Source organism: Perognathus longimembris, chromosome 13, assembly GCF_023159225.1.
Source record: "Perognathus longimembris pacificus isolate PPM17 chromosome 13, ASM2315922v1, whole genome shotgun sequence".
In the NCBI taxonomy this organism is placed as follows: domain Eukaryota; kingdom Metazoa; phylum Chordata; class Mammalia; order Rodentia; family Heteromyidae; genus Perognathus; species Perognathus longimembris.
Window position 1 is genome coordinate 12325238 of NC_063173.1, and position 23382 is coordinate 12348619.

Below are 23382 nucleotides of genomic sequence, written 5' to 3' on the forward strand. Positions count from 1 at the left end.
AAAGCTGGACTGGTTACACAGGCCTTTCATCCCAGCTATGTGGAAGGCCAGCCCAGGCAAAAATTTAAGACAAGACAGAAAATAAAAGAGGGAAGAGAAAGAGAGTGAAGGAAAGGAAGAGAAGGAAGAAGGGAGGGAGAGGAGTAAAGGAAAGAAAGGGAAGAAAGAAGGAAAAAAGAAAAGAAAAAGTGGGTCAAGTGCTAGTGGCTTATGTCTATAATCTAGCTACTCTAGAGGCTAAGATCAAAGAATGACAGTTCAAAGCCAGTCCAGGCAGAAAATTTTGTGAGACCCTTATCCAGTTAACCAGCAAAAAGCCAGAAGTAGATGTGTGGTTCAAGTGATAAAGTACCAGCCTTGAGCAAAAAAGCCAAGCAGAGCACAAGGTCCCAAGTTCAAGCCCCCAGTGCTAGTACAAGAGAAAAAGAAAGGAAAATAAGTTACAGACAAGGCCCAAGTGGTAGAAGACCTGTCTAGCAAGTGCAAGGCCTTCAGTTAAAATCCCAGTACCACCAAAACAAATTTTCTTTCTTATTCTGCCTTTCTGCCTATACACAAGGTAGCATAATATACATGATCTTTTGTTTGTTTTCTTATTTAGCAGTATTTACTGGAAATAATTTCATGTTAGTTACAGAGATAAATTTTCTCATTTTTATAGCTGTACAGTTCTCTGCCCTTGGAAAGCACTTGGAAACTGCAGCTTTTTGTATACTACAATTATAAACAGTGCTGCCAAATATAACCTCTTCACACGTATATTTCTGTAGTATATCTAGTAGTTTTAGAGGTGGCATTGCTGAGTGAGAAGGTAAATGTATATTGTACTTTTGATAATCTATTGCCAGTTCCTCTTCATGAAATTGTACTGTTTTATAATCCCATCAGAGATTCTCAGTGTACTATCATCCAAGGGTTTGTCCTGTACTCTTAACTCGGCAACAAATTTGGTAAAGCCCTTGGAATTCATTAGAGAAAACCCTTTTGAGAAAAACAGAATCTCTAGCACCAGCAAGGAGCTCTGGGTCAAAATGGTGTTTGTGGTCTTTATGTGTGTTTGTGGACCATTCTCTATCCTTATTTTTCATCTCCCTACCTCCCTCCTGTTTTTAGTTTCAGTGGTAGTTGCTTGGTAACTGGTTGGGCATAAAGGAACGAACATAAACTGGAACAGTTCTCACTGGCAGCAGTGTGTGGTGTGTGTGTATGTGTGTGTGTGTGTATACATGTGTATGCAAGTGCTGGTCCTGGGCCCTGAACTCAGAGCCTGGATACTGTACCTGAGCTTTGGTGCTCAAGGCTAGTGCCCTACTACTTTGAGCCACAGTTTCATTTCCAGCATTTTGGTAGTTAATTGGAGATAAGTCTCACGGTATTTCCTGATTGGGTAGGTTTCAAACTATGATCCTCATATCATGAAACTCTAATAGCTCCTGAGTAGCTAGAATTGTAGGCATGAGCTACCAGCATCTGGCTAGCTTTTGTTTTTTGTTGTTTTTTTAATATATAAAAGGCAACAGTTTGTGAGGAAGGTGAGTAATTCCTTCACCTTTTGGTGGGAGGCTGAAAGTAGACATTAGCATGTAAATGGTTCCTGTGCCCAGAACCATGTCCTGTAACATTGGACATTATAGTAAAGGTACTCCCTCCATGCTCTGATTCTCTTATTACTGCGAAGTACAATTAATAAAAATATTCCACTAGGTACTGTTTTTGCATGTACATGTTCTGTGCATGTAAGCAAGGCTTCCTTGTCTTCCTGAAGTCCCAAATGTTCCTCATTCTAGTGCAGGCTCACCCGCTGCTCTGATGCCTCTCCCCCAAGCTGACAGCTGGACTTAGCTCAGGAAGTAGGCATGTGAGTAGAAGCACAGACCATCTCTTGATAATCCAACTTCTCTGGAATGAGCATTAGGCTGGAGTTGGTCAGCAGACGCTTAAACATCTGGTGAGCTCGGTCCTTTGGGGTGGTTGCTCTTTTATAGACAACCCATCAAGATTGATTGGCCTCCTAACTGAATTAGCCAGATGTGTGGGCATTGTGTACCCTGTCCTCCACATCCCTCAATGTTGTTAGATGGAAGCAGACATGAGATTAGCATGTTTGAAGATGATGTGTTTTTAGTGCATGAACAAAAGCCACTGCCTTCTGCAGACTGTGGCTCTGTCCCAGGCGTCAGCAGTATAATCATTACTTCTAAATTCAGCCCAGACCCCAGGCTAGGCTGACTAGGTCTCAGCTGTCTTTTGGGGGAGGGGGCAAAAGAGGAGGAGGGGAAGTTGTAGAAACCTAGGGACCCAGGGTAGTGTAGCTCACTTTGAACTCCCATTTTAGAGCCTCCCCTCTCCACTGCCAATTGTTCCCGGCTACTTTCTGGTCACGGGGCCCTCTGCCACCTCTGGGGGTAGTCTGTGCTAAATTGTGGGAAGGGGGAGGAATGGGCCTAATCTCCTGCAAACCCACTATTTCCAGGAAATGTCCAAGATAAAAATGAGCTAAGGATCCTCTCAGTACTAAGTGACACGGTATTATCCATAAATGAATAGGTTTGCCTTGAGCTGAAGTCCTTAGAGGAGATTTTGCTGTGCCTTTCCTTACCTGACTGTTTATGAAGCATATTTGAGCACTCATTCCCACACCTTGCATACTCCCTCTTCTATAGCCACACTGGCTTACATATTTTCCTTAGAACAAACCAGGCATTCTCATGTATCATTAGCTCAGCTGTAACATCTCATACCCAGCCCTCCTTACACTGTCTTCATACTCACTGTCTGGTGAATGGCATCAGCAGCTACCATCTCCAAGAAATATAAGTCTAGTGACGTCTCCCTCACTTTCTGCCAAACCCTATCTGCCTGAGAACTTCCTTTCATGTCCATTTTCTCTGTCCCCACTTACCCTAGTTCAGGCTTCATCATTTACTGGGACTACAGTAACAGCCTTCTTGTTGGTCTCCTGACCTCCCAGATTTCCTTCAGACCTACCTCATTCCTCTGCTTTAAAACTTTTAGCAATTCCCAGTGCCTACAAGACCATCTCCCTTGGTATGCAGACCCTATGCATGTAGAAAATGGATACTAAGTTCTTACCCCAGGGAGCTAAGTATTATGTTGTAAATTCAGAATTTGTTACACAGATTGAAAAAAACTGATAACTTGTGATTTTCCCCTACAATTACTATTACTAAACATTCCTTCCTGTGGTCAGTGTCACCTGTGGGTCTGTGAAGAGATGGTAGGTGCAGGTAGTTGGGTACTGCACCTTCTTAGACACAGGAGGGAGACTGGCCAAGGCTGCAGAATTAGTGGAGAGGGTGTCTGAAGAAGAGACCTTAAGTCTCATCTTTAAAAGTTGTCACTCTTGGGGCTGGGGACATAGCCTAGTGGCAAGAGCGCTTGCCTTGTATACATGAAGCCCTGGGTTCGATTCCCCAGCACCACATATACAGAAAATGGCCAGAAGTGGCTCTGTGACTCAAGTGGCAGAGTGCTAGCCTTGAGCAAAAAGAAGCCAGAGACAGTGCTCAGGCCCTGAGTCCAAGGCCCAGGACTGGGAAAGAAAAAAAAGTTGTCACTCTTGGAAGTGGTGCTGTGGCTCAAAGTAGTAGAGGGCTAGCCTCGAGCCAAAGAGTTCATGGGAAGCCCAGTTCCTGAATTCAAGCCTCATGACGGACACCCCCCCCCCCAAAAAAAAAAAAGAAAAGAAAAGTGTGTGATGTGATTCCCCTCCTGTGGGCAAACAAGGAGAAATTACATAGAAGAGACATAAAGACACTGGGTCTTGACGGCTAAACAGGAGCTTCATAGGTAGGAGAAGTAAGGAAAGTGTTCCACAGAACAGTGACTGAGGACAGGTTTAGAGTCAGGAAAGAGACTCTGCTAGGGAATGAGCGGCTCATAACAGACCTCATCTAAGATACTGACCATAGACCTCTTCCTCTGGGCCTCACCAGCTCTGTTCTCAATCCTGAAGCAACCGTCATCTCCCTGCCTCTTGTGGAGATAGGTGGTGGATAGCTCATGAGGGACTGCATACTGAGGGAGACATCTGTGCTTGCCTTGTGGGCATTAGGAGGTGCTGAGGTTTTAAAGCAGGGGAGGAAAAGTTTTGCAGGAAAAAGACAAGTGTGAAGGAGATCCAGGAGGTAGGAAGACCAACAAGTAGGTTTACATTACATTGTCTGGGGTTGGTTGAGTGAGTGAATGAATGAATGTTCTTCCCATTGAACTTTTCTTTCGGCTTAAGAGGGACTGGCTGAGTATCTGCAGCTTATGCCAAGAATAGATTTTTGTCTCGTCGCCTAATACCCAGCTGTACAGAGACATGTTCTCTCCCACCCAGTAACAAACTGCCTGGAACTCTTTCCTGGCTCGTATTTACAAGAGAATGTGATAAATTCCGTATTGATCCCTCCTGTTCCACTGTAAATTTTGCAAAAGATGATTAAATAGAGCAATAGAGTCTGCAGGCATTGTGGCTCAATATGTTGTGGACTGGTGTATCGACCTCCTCCATCCAAAGGCAGCAGCGCCTATCCCTGCTGCCCCAGACCAGTAATTAAAATCCTGTGAGACTGGGATTTAAAATCCAATCATATCTCTGAATCAAGCCTTCTAGCCTCCCCATGTGACGAGTGCAATAAGGTAACGGCAGGAGCATGTTTATGTCTGTGCTGAAGCAGTCCCCATAGGGTGGGTAAGAAATGGAGAGTTGGGTAGCCCTGCTGGCTAAATCACCTCACCCTGACACCACAGCCACTTGTAAGACAATCTGTAGGTACATAAACAAGTCTAGCCAAAGACCAAAACTTGAGCTGTAAGAGCAAAATATCATGTACAAAGATTCTGTCTCACTTTGCAGATCCCTGTAGCCCATATAATTGGTTTCAGAAAGTGATTTTGCCTTGATTAAGCTGTTTGGGGGCTGTGGCAAACCAAACACATGTGTGAATTTCCTCAAGAACGTTGACTAGTCTAAAACTAGAGCCAGTCTTCTTGTGCTAAGACCTGTGATCAAAGCACATGATACTGTTGAAATAAATGTGTGCATCTCCCTCCCACATCATGTGCTCCCAAAGAGTGAAACAGTGTCATAATTTCCTTTATATCCATAGTGCCAAGTACTCTGCCAGACACATAGGAGATTCTCAGCTGGTATCTTTGAGTGAATAAATAAAAAGTTCTCTCTCTTTCTCTCTCTCTCTCTTCCCTTCCTCCTCTCCCCCTCCCTTTCTCTCTTTCCCTTTTCCCTTTCCCTCTTCCTTCCTTCCCACCCCCTTCCTTTCTTTCCTCTCTCCCCTGGTACTGGGACTTGAACTCACAGCCTAGGGACTGTCTCCCTTAGCTTTTTTCACTCAAGACTGGTGCCCTGTCTCTTGAGCCACCACTTCACTTCCAGGTTTTGGGTAGTTAGTTGGAGGCAAAAGTCTATGAGAAAGTCTCATAGGCTTTCCTGCCCAGGCTGTGGCTTCAAACCATAATCCTCAGATCTCAGCCTCTTAAGTAGCTAGTATTACAGGCATCAGCCACCAGTGCTCAGAGAAAGTGATTCTTAGGGGAAATCTTTTTTGTAAAGAATGTATCTATAGTAAGCCTACCAAATAGCCATCCTAACTCTTTCAGAATTTTAGCACTTCCAAGACTAGGGAATGCAGCTGTTCCCAGGCCCAAAAAGTCAGCCACCATCTGCTTCCGAAGTCTATTGATGTAAAATAAATCTTTTCCCTATTCTATACAATGGCTCTTCAAGCCTGAAATGGCCAGTGTGTTCCCCTGTGCTAATTTTTCTCCAACCTAAATAAACAGCTTCTTTCTTGCCTGGCTACTAAATCCTTTCCTATGCCAATTACTTTTCCCAGCACAATCTCTACTTTGTCTCTTCCAAAACCTATGAGTTCCCCTTTATCTCCCATTAATTTTCACCTCATTTTTTTTTTTAGCTCTTAATGTCAATCTTCCATCATATTTGTATATTTGTTACTTGTTGTCAGCTGTGCCTTTAAGAGGCCACAGCTGGCCTGGCCTGTCTCCTCCCCTCTTCTTCCGCCTTTAACAGGAAGAAGAAGCCCCTGCTCCTGGGGTGAGCACGTGTGCAATGGCGGGGGTACCCCAGAAACCCAATCCTTGGGGGGCTGGGCCTCCGCCCACAAGGGAAGTCCCTTGACATCACTTGACGAACAGCTTTCGTGGCCAGTCTGTTGTCCCTCCCCTGTGCCCGCCTTTGGGGTATATCTTTGTGGCTTCTCATTTGAATAAATCAGAATCGTCCCAGAGACGGCTCCGAGCCCCCACGCACTCGTGTCTTCCTTGGGCTGGCGAGTATGGGGGTCTCGCACCTACACGCGAACCGAGGCTAAGCCCGGGACCCCGCTCCCGCGTCTAAACCCTACTGGCCGGGGGGACATGAGAGAGTGAGTATGGATCCCACACGGAAGAGGTAGATAAGCCCAGGACCCCTCCCCACGTGGATTGGGAGGGGTAGAGCAAAGCCCGGCAATTTGGAGCCCAACAGTTACTCTCCACCCTAATGAACATCTGCATGTTTGATGTGCAGGCTATCCCTGTGATGTCCATGTCAGAAATAAACATACTGGACATGATCAAGCCTGTTGACTACCAGCAAAAACTTTGAGCACACCTCTGATCCATCAGTGCTTCTACCCCCTTGGTCTAGTTGGTTCACCAGTCACTTACTGACATTCTATAAATTACTGGCATCTAGCCCACATGTCTTCATTGTGACCCCAGGGTTATGCTGAGACATCCTATCATATGTCTTCTTTTGCCCTAACTGAACCTGATTATCAAACAAGTAATCTTGATAAAGCAAGGAAGCTGTCGTCACCAGTTCCCTCTGTAAGCATTCAGAAAGCATCCTTTGTTAATAATGTCTGATTCTCCAGAATCTGACAAGTTTGTGATCGGATGAGTGCAGTAGGGCCTCAAAAGAGGAAGTGACCCATAAACTGGAATAGTGTGGAAAAGCTACAGGGCAAAGGAAGTGTAGCTGGCTTCATAGAACTTAGGGTCTCAGTGGTAGAGAGGCTTTGTGCCACCAAAGAGGACCATGGTAGCCCATGTAGTCTAATACTTCTAGACAATGTCAGGGAAGTGAAAGCCCTGGGTAAGGAGATCGTTGCAGACAGTAGAAATATTTCTAGCTATAACCCTGGGTTCTAGCTCTTTCTTACTCTCACTCCCAGACCGTGCCAGCTCAGCTTTCCCTTCCCCAGGCTTCTCCACTTCTCCAGTCTTGTGATTGGTTCATTCATTTTTGTAGTACTGGGAGGAACTCAGCATTTATGCTAAATCAACACTGTATCACTGAGCCATATCCCTGTCGTGTGTGTGTGTGTGTGTGTGTGTGTGTGTGTGTGTAAATTTTTTTAGTCGGTCATGGGACTTGAACTTTGGGCCTGGGCACTGTCCCTGAGCTCTTCAGCTCTCTACCACTTGAGCCATAGCGGTTTTCTGGTGGTTAATTGGAGATAAGAGTCTCAGGGACTTTCCTGCCCAGGCTGGTTTTGAACCTTGACTCTCAGAACTCAGCCTCCTAAGTACCTAGGATTACAGGTGTGAGCCACTGGTGCTCGGCTCCTGTCATTTTTTTTTTAATGTTAGTGTACATCTTCCTAGCCAATGCTATGGTTTTCTAGTCCCCAGCTACCCCATGGAGGTGAGGTCATCATGCCCATCTCCTTGCCCCTTGGCGCTTAAAACATGATATTATCATTGCTTCTATCCCATCTGTCTCCTGCCAGAGAGCAGGGCCAAGTTGCTTCTGTGTGTGCTTAGTCCCCTAGCCCACAGAGAGTGTGCTATGTGCTTTAATGGAATGGCTTAGTGCAACTATGAGTCTGTCTGTTCCCTGAAGGGAACAAGCCCATCTGGGACTTCTGGATGCCCTTTCAGAAGATCAGTTACCTGCTTCCTAGGTAGCAAGCTCTGAATAGGAGGTGAGGGACACCTCATTTGGGCCCTTTCTACAAAGCCATCTGTCCTCAGTTTATTTTGAGAAACTTCCCTGCCTTAGCCTTGGAGCAAGCATCTAAGCACACTGGGAGGGAAAGAGATTATTTTTCTCACTCTGATAGTTATCAGGCCTTTGGTAGCACTATATTGGGGAAAGCAGTCTAGGCTGCTTCTTTTTAAAAAAATTCAAAACATATATGAAAGAATAGTATAATAAAATCCCAGCTTTAAATTCCCGCTTTACTATTTATCTTCTATATGACCATAGGCAAATTATTTCAGCTCTCTGCTCCTCTATTTTCTTTTTATATGGTGAATAATTCAGATACTGTATATAAAAATCTTACACTTTACAAATGTCTCCATTCTTGTCTCCATTCTCTTAATTCTTTTGCCAGACTCAGGTCATCTGTAAAATGGATAAAACAATACCTCTCCTGCTTTCTTCACCAAATAGTTAAGGATAAAATCATGAGTATAGTCAGCAGAAAATACAACATGTAATAATAACTGCCTAGAAAACATTGGTTACAAGTGTGCATTCCTCTAAGTGTACGTCTGTATGTATATGTTGAGCATGGTCAGTAGCATGGTTGGCAATAGCTAAGGATAACACATCAGGAGACCAGGGCTCTATTCTTGCTTCCACCATTTTTCCTGCCATGCTATGAGCAAGTCTCTTTTTTCCTTTAGCATCTGAGAATACAGAGGAGAGTCTGACCTGCAAATCTACATAGACTCACTTCAAAGGCTAGCCTGAAACATATAGACCAGAACCTAAGGCCAAAGGGAGTGTGTAGGAGACCAGCAGCAACCCAGAAGGGGAGTACTGGTCACTGGGCCTTGAAAGGATCAGACCACACAGCATGGAGAATGACTGAGACAGGAAGGTGCACAGCTTCTGTGATATGGCTGTCTTCTCTCTCAATATTTTCTTGATGGGGAACTCACTACCAGAAAGAATAGATCAGCTCGTGTTGACATCTCTGATCATAGAAAAGATTTCTCTGATATTTAGCAAAACCTAGTTGGAGGTAGTAAACAAGACTGTCAGAATAATGAAAACTAAGGTGAAAATGACAGAGGAGCGAACAGTAAAAGCAAAAAAAGAGTGAATGTGAAAGCTCTTTAAAAACTCATTGTATCACTGTACAATTTTATTTTTTTTATTTGATTATTGAGAAATTGTACAAAGGTGTTTCAATTCCAGAAGTCAAGTTACTATGAGTACAATGCATCTGGGTCAGTGGTCATTCCTTCCATCATTCTCCCCATCTTTCCTCTCAAGTTACATTGTTTCACTTTTACCGTGTTCATTGAAGAGCTCACCTTTAAGGATTTTGCCATTTGAAGCATACACACTTGTCTCAAATCAAAGGCTAGCACTGTACCAGAGAAGAACAATGGACTCGCTAGGCCCCAGTGGGCCAGGCCTCCTCCTTACCAGCACTCTTCCCACTGTGAGTGAGCTTCCAGCCAGCCACAGTGGCAACAACCAGCCTCAGCCCCATGACTACCCAACCCTGCCCTACTTTTGTGGCCGATCTCTATTGACAGATCCCCCAGAATCTGAAGGAATTCAAGACAAATGGTTAAGAGGATGGAGTTAATAAAATTTGAAAAATTGAGGCCTGTCACTCCACTAAACTTTTTTCAATACCACTGACAGAAACATATTTCCCCAATGAGTGACCTTCCACAGCTGTAGCGGGCAGGCGCAGCCGCAGCAGTGCTGCCAGGAAGCCAGGCTGCTATTTATCAAATATTATAAGCTGGGACAACTAATCTGAAGCCAGAGAGGAGGGAGGGGTCCCGTACCACACTGCCTGGGGTGCTCCAGGTGTTTGCCCTGGCCCCAGACAGCCAGTGGGAGGTGACGGATGGCCTGCGATTAGCACTCCTCACCTCCGTCCAGCCCTCTCACTTGTCCCAGAGGCCTGGCCCTCTCGACCAGCTGCTTGGCCCGAAGGGGCCCTGGGTGGGAGGCAAAGGGAGGTCAGACTAGGGCACGGGCTATCCTGATGCCCCCGGAGAGGGCAGCCGGGTGAGGCCCAATGTGGTTATTTATTGGAGTGTAATGGTTTGTGGCCGTTGGTCGTGGAGGTGAAATCGATCAGTGGTAGAAGTCAGGTTCTATCAATTATTACAGCAATTAGTCAAGTCACAGAGAGGGTGTTGGGCTGGGGGAGTAATATTGGATGGACATTATCCATGGTGCCCCTGCCTCAGCCACCCTTAAGTGGGGGCAGGCTGCTGCCCTGAGGCTACAGAACCTTGGGGACCCCCAGCCAACTTCACCCTCTGAGCTGCCTGACCTAAGAGCCTCCTGGGCTGGACCCAGGCCCAGCACTGCTATAAAAGGAAGCCCCTACTCTGGCTGGCCCAGGTGCAGAGATGTCCTACCTGTCCTTATCCCATCCTTTATGAGAAGTGACACGACTCCTGCTAGAAATTACTCAGTGGCCAATGTTTATAGCACACATTTTTCATTCTGTAAGCAAATATAGATCACTGACAGCACTTGTTTGAAGCAGCTAATCTCACTCTCTGTTCTTTCTTCCCCCATCGACTTCTCTCACCTTCTCCTCGCCTCCCCCCTCGTTTTTCTCTCCTGCTGTGTATTTCTCCTCCCTTCTTTCTGATGTTTTCTTTCCCTTCCAGAAGTTTCTCCCTAATCTCACCTTTTACATAGCACCTATCTACTAGCAGGGCTCTTCTTGAAGCTACCTGAGAAAGAAGAGGCCTTTTCACCATTTTATGGCTTCCATCTGTGCTGAGGAGCTTTGTGAGAAAGCAAGATGCTCTCAAGTACTGGACTCTTTGCCCTTACACACACAGCAAGTGCCTAACACCCCAAGTAGGTTTGAGCTATGAAGGCCATACCAGACAAAGCAGCCCCTGAATGCTCTGTTCTGCCCCTGTACTGTCTGTCCCTCCCTCAGCATACTGATCATCCTTGGTCTGTGTCATGGTTGTGTCCTCATTAGTTCCTGGAGAGCTGGCATTGTGCTCTCCTGGAGCTCTAGGGAGACTTTAACCCTAAGAGACTGAAGCAGTGGTCACAGAGGTTAGTGCTCTACCACTTGAGCTACAGTTCCACTTCCAGGTTGGCCTGGGCTGGCTTAGAACTGTGATCCTCACATCCTCCTAAGTACCAAGAAGTACAAGCATGAGCCACTGGTGTCCCGCAAAACAACTGATTTTTGTATGTTAATTTTGTATCCTGATACTTTGCCAAAAGTGTTGATCAGATCTAAGAATTGTTTTAACTCTTCTTTTTCTTATACTCAAAGTTCTCTGTGCTGTAGTCATAGGAACTAGTAGTTAGAGTATGTTTCTGCTCACATACACACACCAATAGAGCCAGGTTGTTGTGAGTCCCACCCCCTTCTCAAGGACTCAGCTGACCTCCACTGGCACGAAATACACGTAGATAGGAGAACAGAAAGGAAAAGGCTTTTTTTTCTTTTTCTTTTCTGCCAGTCCTGGGGCTTGAACTCAGGGCCTAAGCACTGTCCCTGAGCCTCTCTGTGCTCAAGACTAGCACTCTACCACTTGAGTCACAGCACCACTTCTGGCTTTTTCTGTTTATTTGGTACTGAGGGCTTCATGCATGCTAGGGAAGCATTCTATTGCTAAGCCACATTCCCAGCCCCGAAAAGGCTTTTTTACTGCTATTTGGGATAATCTTTGCCTTATAGAAAGGAACTCTTATATGGCTTTATGAATGAATACTTATCTATATACAGATGTTTTGGATGTATACATGAATTTGTGTTTGATATATGTTTGGCATTTTTGTTGGCATGTTCAATTGTGTGCATTTGTGTATTGCAACATGTCTGTGTGTGTAACATGTCTCTACATGGGAAGTGTGCGTGCACATGTAGAAGCCCACAATATATCCTGGCCTCTTGTCACAGAAGACTTTAAGAATCCTCCTTCCAGAGTAGTTAACATATTTTTCCTGCCATTCTGCCATTTTCTAAGTTTCTGTGGCTACTCCTCAAACTAAAATCCATTTGAGCATTTTCTTTTCTTCTCCTGCTAGGAGCTAACCCGGTGCAGAGGAATGAAATGGGACACACTCCTTTGGATTATGCCCGAGAAGGGGAGGTAATGAAGCTTCTGAAGTCTTCTGAGACCAAGGTAAGTCTTGGACAAAGGAGGAAGGAAGCCTATGGCCTCTCCAAGAATCAGTCATTTTACTTAAAAAAAAAAATTTGTTTTTGTGGTACCAGCATTTGAAGTCAAGGCCTCCTGCTTGCACTTATTGCTCCTAAAAATTAACCTTCAAATTCAGTTTTGAGGTTATGGCCTCTTAATTTCTTTTCAGAGGAGGGAAATGAGCCAAATAAAATCTTATGTTCAGATATTCCCCAGGCGTCATATACCTGAAGCTTCATCAAGCATCCTTTCCAGTCATTACTTTTTCAGAACCAGTCCTTCACCCTTTCCCTCCACACATATTCCAGAGCCTGGCATGACATCTGAGCCAAAAATATCTCCATCTTAATTTGATATTCATACTAAACTTTTGAATTTTCTGAAAGTAATAGTGCTTCTCCCCAACACAGAGCTGTTACTCAGTATAACAACTGAGCAGAATCCAAGAACTAGAATCACAAATCATAGACCTGAGTAGTCATCAGGTCTAGTAATAGGAAGTCTTAGGAAAAGCATAAACAAATCAGAAGGAAATCGAGCTGTCTGGACAGGACCCTTTTCTTCTAAGAGGGCCCATAGTGGGCATGAATTTTAAATCTATGAAATTCAAACAGGCTGACTTGTTTTAGTGCTGAGTAAACTAGAATCAAGGGCATGGCATAGCTTGTCCTTCAGTCCCAGAGTGAGTTAACATCAAAACTATGGCTTGACTACAAGGTCATGAAGTAGGTTTGATGGCAGAACTGGACCTGGCTTCTGCCTCTCAGGCTTATGCTCTTGGGGTCTCTTGTCCACAAATAGGCTGATGTGGCTTAAGAGGATTCAGCATGGCAGGTCCCACGTCGTAGCAAATATTTTCTCTGACTTGAACCAGAATACTTGGCTTACTGGACTGATCTACACCACTCACTGCTTATGTGACATTGAATTACCATCGTCCTCATTGAAGCCCAGATTTTACATTGAATTAAGTGGTTTTTAAAGTGTGGTTTAGTATGTGATTGTGTGCTGTCAAGATAAGCTAGATTATGCTGCTCTGCCTACTCAAAATTTCAAGAAATTACTTTTGCCTTGTGCTGCATGTCCATTGTTGTTAGGGTCAGAGGATTGTCTCTGCTCGTAAGCACTCTGGGATCCTGACTGGCAGTGCCACCGCCATCCCCTAGAATGTTGCTGGTGCTTGCCAAAGGGGAAGGAACGTTCTGAAGGGCCTTAAATCTACTGTCAAATGCTCAACCTGGAAGTTTACCTTTTTTTTTTTTTGGCCTATATGAAGGCTTGAATTCAGGGTTTCATGTTCTCACTCAACATCTTCACTCACAGCTCTACCAGAGTCACACTTCCACTTACAGCATTTTGCTGGTTTAATTGGAGATAAGAGCCATTTGGATGTGTCTGCAGAGGTTGGCTTTGAACCTTGATCCTCATATCTCAGCCTCCTGAGTAACTAGGATTGTATGCATGAGCTACCTGGGTCCAGAAGTTGAACACTTCACTTACAGCTCATTGGCTAGAACCAATCCCATGATCCCATCCATTACAAGGGCCATGACCGTGTAATTTGCTGCCCTGTTATTTATTGCAATAAATGGAGTTAGAAAAGGTCATTCGTTTTTGTACAGCCCTTCCACAGGGGAGCAGGGAGGTACTAGAAGGAGCTACTAAGTTCCAAGAGTCATGTACTTCCTTCCGTTTGTTCAGACTCTCCCATAAGAGCAACCCTGAATGTTGCTCAGGGTATCATATACCTAGAAGAAATTCTTAGAAGTTTCAAACTGCCTCAGGGATTGCCACTGACTAGTGCTAGACTTGGTTCAGAATTCCCATAGTATGGGGCTGGGAATATGGCCTAGTGGTAAAGTACCCACCTCATATACATGAAGCCCTGGGTTTGATTCCTCAGTACCACATATATAGAAAAAAGCCAGAAGTGGCGCTGTGGCTCAAGTGGTAGAGTGCTAGCCTTGAGCAAAAAGAAGCCAAGGACAGTGCTCAGGCCCTAAGTTCAAGCCCCAGGACTGGCAAAAAAAAAAAAAAAAAAAAAAAAAACAGAATTCCCATAGTTTATCAGATGGTGTGACATAAGGCCAGTACAGGTGAAGCGGTTAGAGCTACTGGGGGACAGTAAACAAAAAATGACTGCCCAAGGCAGATGACTTGACATACTCACATTACTGAAGCTTATGTGAAGAGTGAAGTAGTTAGTCTCCTGTGCAAGCCTGACCCTTCTGCAGCACTGAGACTAACAGTGTCTTATAGGTAGACTTGACCTCTTAGAATCTGTTGAGGAGGGCAGTAGGGAAGCAAGAAGAACTGTATCATGAGAAAAAGCTCAAGGCAACAGGGTATTTGGCAAAGAGAAGAGACTCACTTAGGCTCAGTAATGGCTCTGGGTAAGGGGACAGGTACATCCACCTGCAAAGCTAGAACAAGGTCAGGCTTATTCTTATGGGGCAATGGCAGAGAAATAACATTCCACCCATTGTCACCTGTGCTCTGTATCCTTCTGCCAATCATTGCTCTGTTCATACTCACCACCAGCTCTCCCTGGGTCTTTCTAGCAGCTAACAGCACCTATCTTCAGGACACTGACAGAGTATATAGACTATCCAGCCACATTCCATGCAGTGTTATAGCCTCACCTGTGAAGCATTTGTAGTTTCTACTTGACCTTTCTATGTACGAAATCTGCTTTTTGTTTTCCACTTAGTATTATTGGTGATTTCCCAATTTAAAAGTTATCCATAGGGTTTGAAGTATGGTTCAAGTGATAAAGTGCCTACCTAACAAGCAAGAGGTCCAAACCTCAGTTTCAACCCCATTAGAGCAAAATAAACCATAAGCCTATTTTTGTAATTTCATTCTGCCTCTTAAAATGTCACTGTAAGAATCTTGTCACCTAAAGTGGCCTCAAGTTACCAAAAGTCATACTTCACTTTAGATTTATGAGTGCTCTCAGTATTCCCTGAGCCTAAGCACTCTTAACCTCCCTGAAAAGATCCAGATGTGAAAGAGGCCTAGCCACTGCCCCAAGTTTGCCATCAGGGGTAGGATGGGCTTTCTGAGCTCAGTTACCTGCGTACTGGCTGATGCCTTAGGAGGGCTCCATTCAAAGCTGGTGGGGCTGCAGGGTTGCAGGTCTTGCCCTTCTCCTAGAATAATCAGCAGGACTAGCTTTGTAGAGGAGGTTGCCTGGGTCTCACTTTGAATGATTTCAATACATAAAGAGTTTAATTCTTAATGCCTAGACCATTTTTGTGCCCTAACTAAAAGACAAAAGAGAGGTAGACATATATTTCTGTGCACATGATAGCAGATAAAACAAAAATATGGGGCGCTCTCCCATGATGAATATTCAGCTGAGGGGGACGCTCGCGTGCCAGCCCGCATCTCCTCTTTCGATGCTCACTCCACCGAGACTCAGAAGGAATTTATTGCTCATTTTAATCACACCCAGAGAATGAATTGGCAGGAATATTAGGCAGATAAGCCTATCCTATATATTTTATTTGCATATACCAGTGACAGCCTCACAAGCACGTTTTCTATATCTATATTTTTTCATTTGCTTCAGGGTAGCTGGGGATGTGGTGCTCCCCTGGGCCCACATTCCTGGCTCAGAGCCTGGGTGCTCCCAACAGTGGTAAGCTGAGTGAAGGCTTGCAGGAAAGGAGGGGAGGAGCTCTTCCTCCTGGCCATCCTCTCCCAATGTGCCCTCCCACACATCCCAGTGTAGGTGCCTGCTTGCCTGATTCTGCTTACTGTGATGGGCAAGACACTGCTGAGTGCTTTATTGACACTTAAAAAATAAAGTAAAATAAACCCTGCTTGTTGAAATATAGTTGTATAAAGTACCTATACCAGATGTAGAGCTTTTGTTGCCAGACATGCTTGATCAAGAAACTGAAAAGCATACGCCTGCCCTTTTAGCCAGTGCCCATTCCCCAAGGGGAAGCAGTATCTTGTTTTTAATTTTCATTTTGTATAACTTCAGAAATTTTACAGTGAATTCCTATAAACTTCACATTTTCTCATACTTTATTATTTTAAAAATGTAAGTAATAGGGCTTGGGATATGGCCTAGTGGCAAGAGAGCCTGCCTCGTATACATGAGGCCCTGGGTTCGATTCCCCAGCACCACATATACAGAAAACAGCCGGAAGTGGCGCTGTGGCTCATGTGGCAGAGTACTAGCCTAGAGCAAAAGGAAGCCAGGGACAGTGCTCAGGCCCTGAGTCCAAGGCCCAGGACTGGCAAAAAAAAAAAAAAAAAAATGTAAGTAATATATAGTACTTGGGGTGGGGGGGGCAGGGACAGTGATTGAAAAGGAACCCGGGGTCCTGATGGTTGTGCTCTACCACTCAGCCGCATCCACAGACAGTTTGTTAACCTCAGTACAATCACCAAAAACATGGCAATAATGTTGGTAATAAATAATCTATAGACATTATCTAGGTCTTGCCAACTGCCCCAATAATTCTTTTAACAGGAGAAAATCTCAGCACCAGGTTTCACTCCATGGTCGTGTTTATGCTCTTTTTCTAGAGCAGTCCCCCAGACTTGTCTTGTGGCCTCAGCATTTGAACAAGCTGGTCATTTTGTAGAATGTCCCTCCATTTGGGTTTATCAACTCTGGTTATGTATTTCTGACAACATCCTCTAGTGTTTGTTTTCAGTAAAATAATTATATAGTCCTGTGTAGGGATACAAATTTTATAATTTAGGGCAGAAGGCATGATTCAAGCCATAGAACACTTGCCTGACAAATGCAGAGCCCTGAGATCAAACCTCGATACTGGGCGGGGGGGGTGGGGTGGGGGGTGGGAAACAGAATTTGTCGTCTTAAGTCTCATCTTCCTGAACACATTGACTAGGTGAGGTTGGGAATAGGCTTTCTTTCATCCCCAGGAGGAAAGTAAGGCTCCAAGGGTAGCCTGTGTGGCCTGGTGTTCTCTTCTTGCTACCAGTACAGTTTGGTGAGTTTATGTCATCTCTACAGCAGGGATAGTGACACTGTCAGCTTCATTCGGGCGGCAAGCATCAGAATACTGCTCAGGAAAGATCCATCATTAGATGCTGAAAGTAGTGAGTGCCATTTTGAGAAGTAACAAGATGGTGTTAAAGTCTCTTCCCTTCAAGATACTTGCAAACTGCAAAGGGGAAAATGGTAGTGGAGGAATCTGGACGACACCATTCTAGCCAGCAGATCTAAATTTAAATTAGTATCAATAGTTATGGGATAAATCAATATCATATGCCTATTATACAGTAAAAAGTACATGAACTCAATTCCTCACTATAGCCACTCCTTGCTCCTCTCAACCATCCTTCATCTGTCTTTTTCTTTTCTTTTTCTTTTTTTTTTTTTTCTGTCAGTCCTGCGCCTTGGACTCAGGGCCTGAGCACTGTCCCTGGCTTCTTTTTGCTCAAGGCTAGCACTCTGCCACTTGAGCCACAGCGCCACTCCTGGCCGTTTTCTGTATATGTGGTGCTGGGGAATTGAACCCAGGGCTTCATGTATAGGAGGCAAGCACTCTTGCCACTAGGCCATATTCCCAGCCCCCCTTCATCTGTCTTGTCTCTGGATTAATCTAGCTGTTTGCAGAGGTAGAACATGTTCCTGCAGAAGTGTTTTTCTGTGGTAAAAACACAGCTCTAAGGCTCAGGGAAGTGGCTCATACCTATAGTCCCAGCTACTTGGGAGGTTGAATAGAAGTTGCCTGGACAAGTACTAAAACCCTATCTCAAACAACAAGCTGGACATGATGGTTTACATCTTACTCCCAACTGCTTGAGAAACAGGAGGCTTAAAGTCCAAGGGTAAAAACATATAACCCTGTCTGAAAAATAATTTTAAAAGGGCTCATTGTAGTGGCTCAAATAGCAGTGTACTTGCTAGAGACTCTGCTGCTCAAGTTCACAAACTTAGTTAGCCTCTATGCCCCCACCCCCACAAACAATCTGCTCTAGCAATAAAAGGAAGGACTGGAAGAAGGGGAGAAGAGATTCTAAAGGCTGATCTGGTTGTTACCAAGTCTGATAAAGGTGCTTTGTAGGCAGCCTTCCTCTATGGTACTATGCACTTTAGAGCTCGTTCAAGCAACCTTCAAGTCCATTGGGCACACCTCATCCCAGTCTCATATTCTCATCTGCTTTCATCCTTCAGGTTCCTTTGTTTACATCCTTGTCATCCTGTTCCAGGCCCAGTAGAGGTTCTGACTGTGATGTGAGTTGAAGTGTGGATGAGAGAATCAGGAGTATGGGCCCTGAGTGCCTGTGAGGAGCTTGGCCACTCTCCCTGCCCCATTCTTGTCCAGGATCTTACTCTGCCTGCTCACTACCCTTTTACTGCCAGCTTCATTGTCTTGTCTGTTCTCTGAGGGATGCCCAACAGCCAGAAGGCTTTCCGTGCCCCGTTTTCCCCAAACCATCCCCCACAGGGCTACTCAGCTCAGCCACACACATCTGAGTGGAACAAGCCTAGCACAGCTTTGCCTTAGCCTCCCAACCCTTTCCTGTAAATGCACTCACAGCCAGGAGGGGTGCCATATTAAATCAAGACTGATGGAAACCAGTGGCTGTGATTATCCAGCCAAGATGCAGCATGGGAAGCTGGTGGCTGCCAGCTCCAGGTGAGAGCTTCTGGAATTAACTGTACATGGCTTTTATTAAGAGAATGGTCACTCCCACTCTTGTTCTCCTGGCTGCCTCTCAATCCAGTGCCCTCTGCTTCTGCAGGCTTGGTTATCTACTTTTGTCTTTTTCCTCCAGATAGTAGAAGCCTTGAACTCAGTTCTTTAGTCTTCCTCCCATTTCCTCAAAGAACTAGGAACAGCCATAGCTTACATTTAGGGATCCCTTCTCCCCATTCCCCAAATAGAATATGCACAAAGCAAGCATTTTCCCTCTCTAACTTTTTTCACTGACCAGCTTTTCACAAGACTGGGCTTTAAAAGCAGTTCATTCCTGCTTAGCATGGAATTTGGGGTTGATCCCTTGCATTGCACCACCACCCCCACCAACAAAATGGTGATTTATTCAATCAACTTTTTTGGACAAACTCTGCTAAACATTGGGAAAGAATATGAATAGTAAACAGTAAACCTTTTTTTCTGGTTTGATCTTATTGCCCTGTATGTAGCAAAGAAGGCCAAGGTACTTTCAGAGGCTAGGTTCAGGTATTTGGGCCTTCAGACTTAAGATAATCAAGATGTGCTCAGAGATTTAGGCCATAGTTTGAGCCTTCGAAAGCTCCTGAAAAAATAGCCAGTTCATGGTGCAGCCTTTCTCCCAGACTTACCTCCATTGTAAACAAAGACTATTGTCCCTTGCCTGAGAAATGAATAGGCATATTAAGACAACCTAAAGCCATGATACTGAAAAATTTCAGGAAGCAGTGTTTCCCTGGAGAAGACCTAGATGGGCCATGATGGTCATTCCCCAGTTAACAAAGTAGAAACAAACTCATGCAAAAGGTAGAGGCTATATTGTTCTTTTAGGCCCATAGACCAGATGATGCAGAGTTCCTAGAGGCAGAATTCTCTAGCATTTGAGCTGGAAATAAGCTGCCTCGGGCAGTAGAGTTTTCTCCAGAAGCCAGGCAACACTGAGATAGACCCACAGACCTGGCTTCCTCCAGACACTGGCTGGAAGTAGCATTTATCAAGACCTTCCTAAAAGCCAGGTTATTGTGGCAACCTCTGAGTCACCCACCCCTTACACATACACACTTTTGCTAGGGGCCAGGGCATCTTCACTTCATTCATACACACACACACACACACACACACACACACACGCACACGCACACACGGCTCCTGCAGGTGTGAACGCTGACCTGGCACCACAGTAAGATGAGTTTCCAGTGTCAGCTAGCTAGTAAATGCACAAGGTGAGGTTTGTCTGGAGAAAAGCTTTTCTTCTTTTGTACAACAGGTGAGTGAAGGTAAGTCATTTAAGGTGACTATAAAAGTTTTAAATGATGAAGTTGATAAAGTGCTGAGCACAGTCTAGTAAGCTAATATACCCAGTAAACCCTGGCAAGCCAGCCCTGTCCTAGCCAGAGCACACATCTCCTCAGAGCCTTTCAGCCCAGTGGGCCAGAGGGCTGAGCAGGCCTGCTGGGCAGGGAGGAGGAAGCAGCAGATATATGGCTAGAGTCTGCAGAGCTAGGTGATATATGTGGCGCCTGAGGGAGCTGCACAGTGACACTCTGGATTCCAGCCGCAAGCGTCACTCCATTGGGATTGGCGCCGAATTATTGCTCCATATGAAACCCAGGACTGATGGGAGCTTTCAGTTACAGACTGATAGCAACAGCCAAAATTGGATTGTTTGCTATTTATTTTTTTTAACTTCTGTCAAGGTCACTACCATAACAGGAAAACACTGTCCAAGTAGCAGGTATTTTTCATCCACTCTGCCCACAAGAGCAATCTGCCACCACAACTTTTGTGACAGGACCTTACCTTGACAGCTCTCTTTCTGGAAAGATATCTGTGTCACAGGGATTCTAGGGAAAGGAGCACACTAAAGACCTGGTCTGTCCTCGGTCCAAGATTAACCTCCTCCCCCTCAGCATCTGGCTTCTATAAATGCTTCACTGTCAGCTCTCCCTATCTAGCACTGAAAGTCTTCCATCTTGCCTCCTGTTTTCCTAGAACACACCCTAAAATATTCCACATTCATGTACCTTCCCTTCTCTACTTCTATACCACCTCAACTAGCTCTCAGCTCTGTCATTAAATGTTTTGTTTGTAGTTGGTCATGGAGCTTGAACTCTGGAACTGGGCACTGTCCCTGAGCTCATCAGCTCAAGGCTAGCACTCTACCACTTGAGTCACAGTGCCACTTCCAGTTTTCTGGTGGTTAATTGGAGACAAGAGTCTCACAGACTTTCCTGCCCATGCTGGCTTTGAACAGTGATCCTCAGATCTCAGCCCCCTGAGTACCTAGGATTACAGGCGTGAGTCACCAGTGCCCAGCCACTGTGCCAGGACCTATGCTGGTTGGTGCTTGTCCTCAGCAAGCCTATGATGGAGGCAGAGGACAGACCAACAAATACTCAGCAGACTTTTCAAGTAGTAGTCCTGGTGCAAGGAACAGCCCTAGAGCTGAGCATTTATGCTGTGTGGCCGTGAGGAGAGTGGTTGGCTCTCTGTGCACAGGCCCTGCCTCACCTCCCACTTCCAGACCTGGAGCTCCCTAGTAGCGTCTGGCTCTGCTCCCTGTGCATCATCAGGGCAGATGGGGCGAGAGTAAGAAGAGCTGGACCAGCTTCCAGCACACATGAACCCTAGAGCCCCAAACTTGTGTTTTTCCTGAATTTCTGGGAGATAGGATAAAACTAGGATCCAATTGGGCCCAGGGCTCCTGAGCCATCTGCTTTCTCTCCCTTCAGTACATGGAGAAGCAGCGGAAACGTGAGGCTGAGGAGCGGCGCCGCTTCCCCCTGGAACAGCGACTGAAGGAGCACATCATTGGCCAAGAGAGTGCCATCGCCACCGTGGGGGCTGGTGAGTACACGGGCGCTAGCCCTGCGGGAAAGGGCAGGGCTTCAATGAGGTTCCCTTTCTGCTGCGCTTAAACCAGAGAGATGCAGTAGTTCACATTTGTTGAATACCATCTACGTCTCAGGCATTTGTTGGAAGTTCTTTGCCCATTTTGTGTCATTTAGTCCTTATAGCAACCCTGTGAGGTTGATACTGTTAATTGCCTGTTTTGCAGATTGGAAAGTGAAGGTACAGTACTTCAATAATTTAACGCTGCTTTCTTTGCTTAGAATTGAACTCTCAACTTTATCATGCCTCAGTTGGGGTAGATTATTTGAGATCCAAAGAGAGGTGGGAGCTAATAACATGGCAGCTAAGCTAGATCTATGTATGACCCCAGGACTCCCCCACCCCTTCTGAATAGCTTGTCAGCAGCTGGTCTCATCATAGGAAAAACATCATAAACAACCATAGAGTGCCATCTTCCCACCCTTGAACCTCTTTTCCCCATACTTTGGCCCCTGGAACTCAGATGGTAAACCCAGTCATGTGTCCTTCCTGAAGGCTTGAGCAAAGCCCACTGGACAGACATATACAGCTCAGTTTTGCCCCACCTTTACTGTCTGGCTATGTGCCTCACTAAGGGTGGTTTTAGAAGCATATTGCAAGGGGAGGAGTTAAGCAAACAAAACAGGTGCTCTACCAGGGCGGTGGTTCTCAAAATACGATCTCTGGACCAGCATCATTGGCCTCCTCTGAGAACTTGAGAAATCAGATCTCAGGCCTTGCTCCATACTTGTGGAATCAGACACTGGATTCTGTGTTTAACAGACCTTTCAGGCAATTCACACTCAGCTGGAATTTAAAGCCCACTGCCCTGAGATGTCTTGGCCAGTGCCACTGACATGGCTCACTCTTCTCTCCAAGCATCTAGTGCCTTGACCGCATGCAGCCTTGCAACAGCTAACGACTCAGCAGATTCTGCTTGTAGAGAAAAGAATCTAGGCTACCACTCTGAGACCTTCTGGGGCTATATTATCAGCCCTAAGACACCAACTAGAGGAGTGATTGAAAAATGAACAAACTCATAATTTGACATGTTGAATTTTGAACCCATTTGTACAACTACTTAATAATTATTTTAAAATTTTAACATTTAGCTGGGCGCCAATGCCCCATGCCTATAATCCTAGCCAGGCTGAGCAGGAAAGTCCTTGAGTCTCTTAATTTCAGTTGACCACCAAAAAAACCAGAAGTAGAGCTGTAGCTCAAGTAATAGCATGTTAACCTTGAGCACAAAAACTTAGGAACAGTGCCCAGCCCCAAGTTCGGGCCCCAGGATGTCACTAAATAAATAAGTTCTTTCCTGTTCACACCACACAGCATGATACAAGCTTGAGATATTAGTCACAGAAGTATGTTGGATCAGCTGTTTTCTCTTTCTTGGTGCTGAATCCCAGCCCCCTGCTTATCTCTTCCCTTTATTTTTGCCTCCATTTGCAAGGTAGTAACTGTACCTGCCTTGTGGAGAAGCCCTGCATCTAGGATCACATTGATAACATCCTGAACCACATTCATTTTCTATAACCAGCTCCCAGAGCCTTCTGGACCCTAGGCAGCTACATAAGCCAAAGCAAAGCATATGGTATTGGCTGGGTCAGAACTCATACTGGACATTCAGCACCCAGGACCTCAGCACCTCAAAACCAAAGCAGGTGGCAGGGCTGGGAATGTGGCTTAGTGGTAGAGT

General features: G+C 45.2%; 1 protein-coding gene and 1 long non-coding RNA gene across 3 annotated transcripts in view; both read left to right on the forward strand.

Annotated features, from left to right (window-relative positions):
* Clpb (caseinolytic mitochondrial matrix peptidase chaperone subunit B) overlaps positions 1–23382 on the forward strand; it is a 132153-nt gene that overhangs the window by 87600 nt on the left and 21171 nt on the right. For both annotated transcript variants that reach the window (XM_048361631.1, XM_048361630.1), the window contains 2 exons: positions 12026–12123; positions 21542–21656. In XM_048361631.1, coding sequence (XP_048217588.1) covers positions 12026–12123; positions 21542–21656 — 213 coding nt within the window. The remainder of the gene's footprint in view (positions 1–12025; positions 12124–21541; positions 21657–23382) is intronic.
* Positions 3151–3686, forward strand: LOC125362727. The gene is made up of 2 exons (XR_007213076.1): positions 3151–3357; positions 3572–3686. It is a non-coding gene; the product is annotated as an uncharacterized LOC125362727 (long non-coding RNA).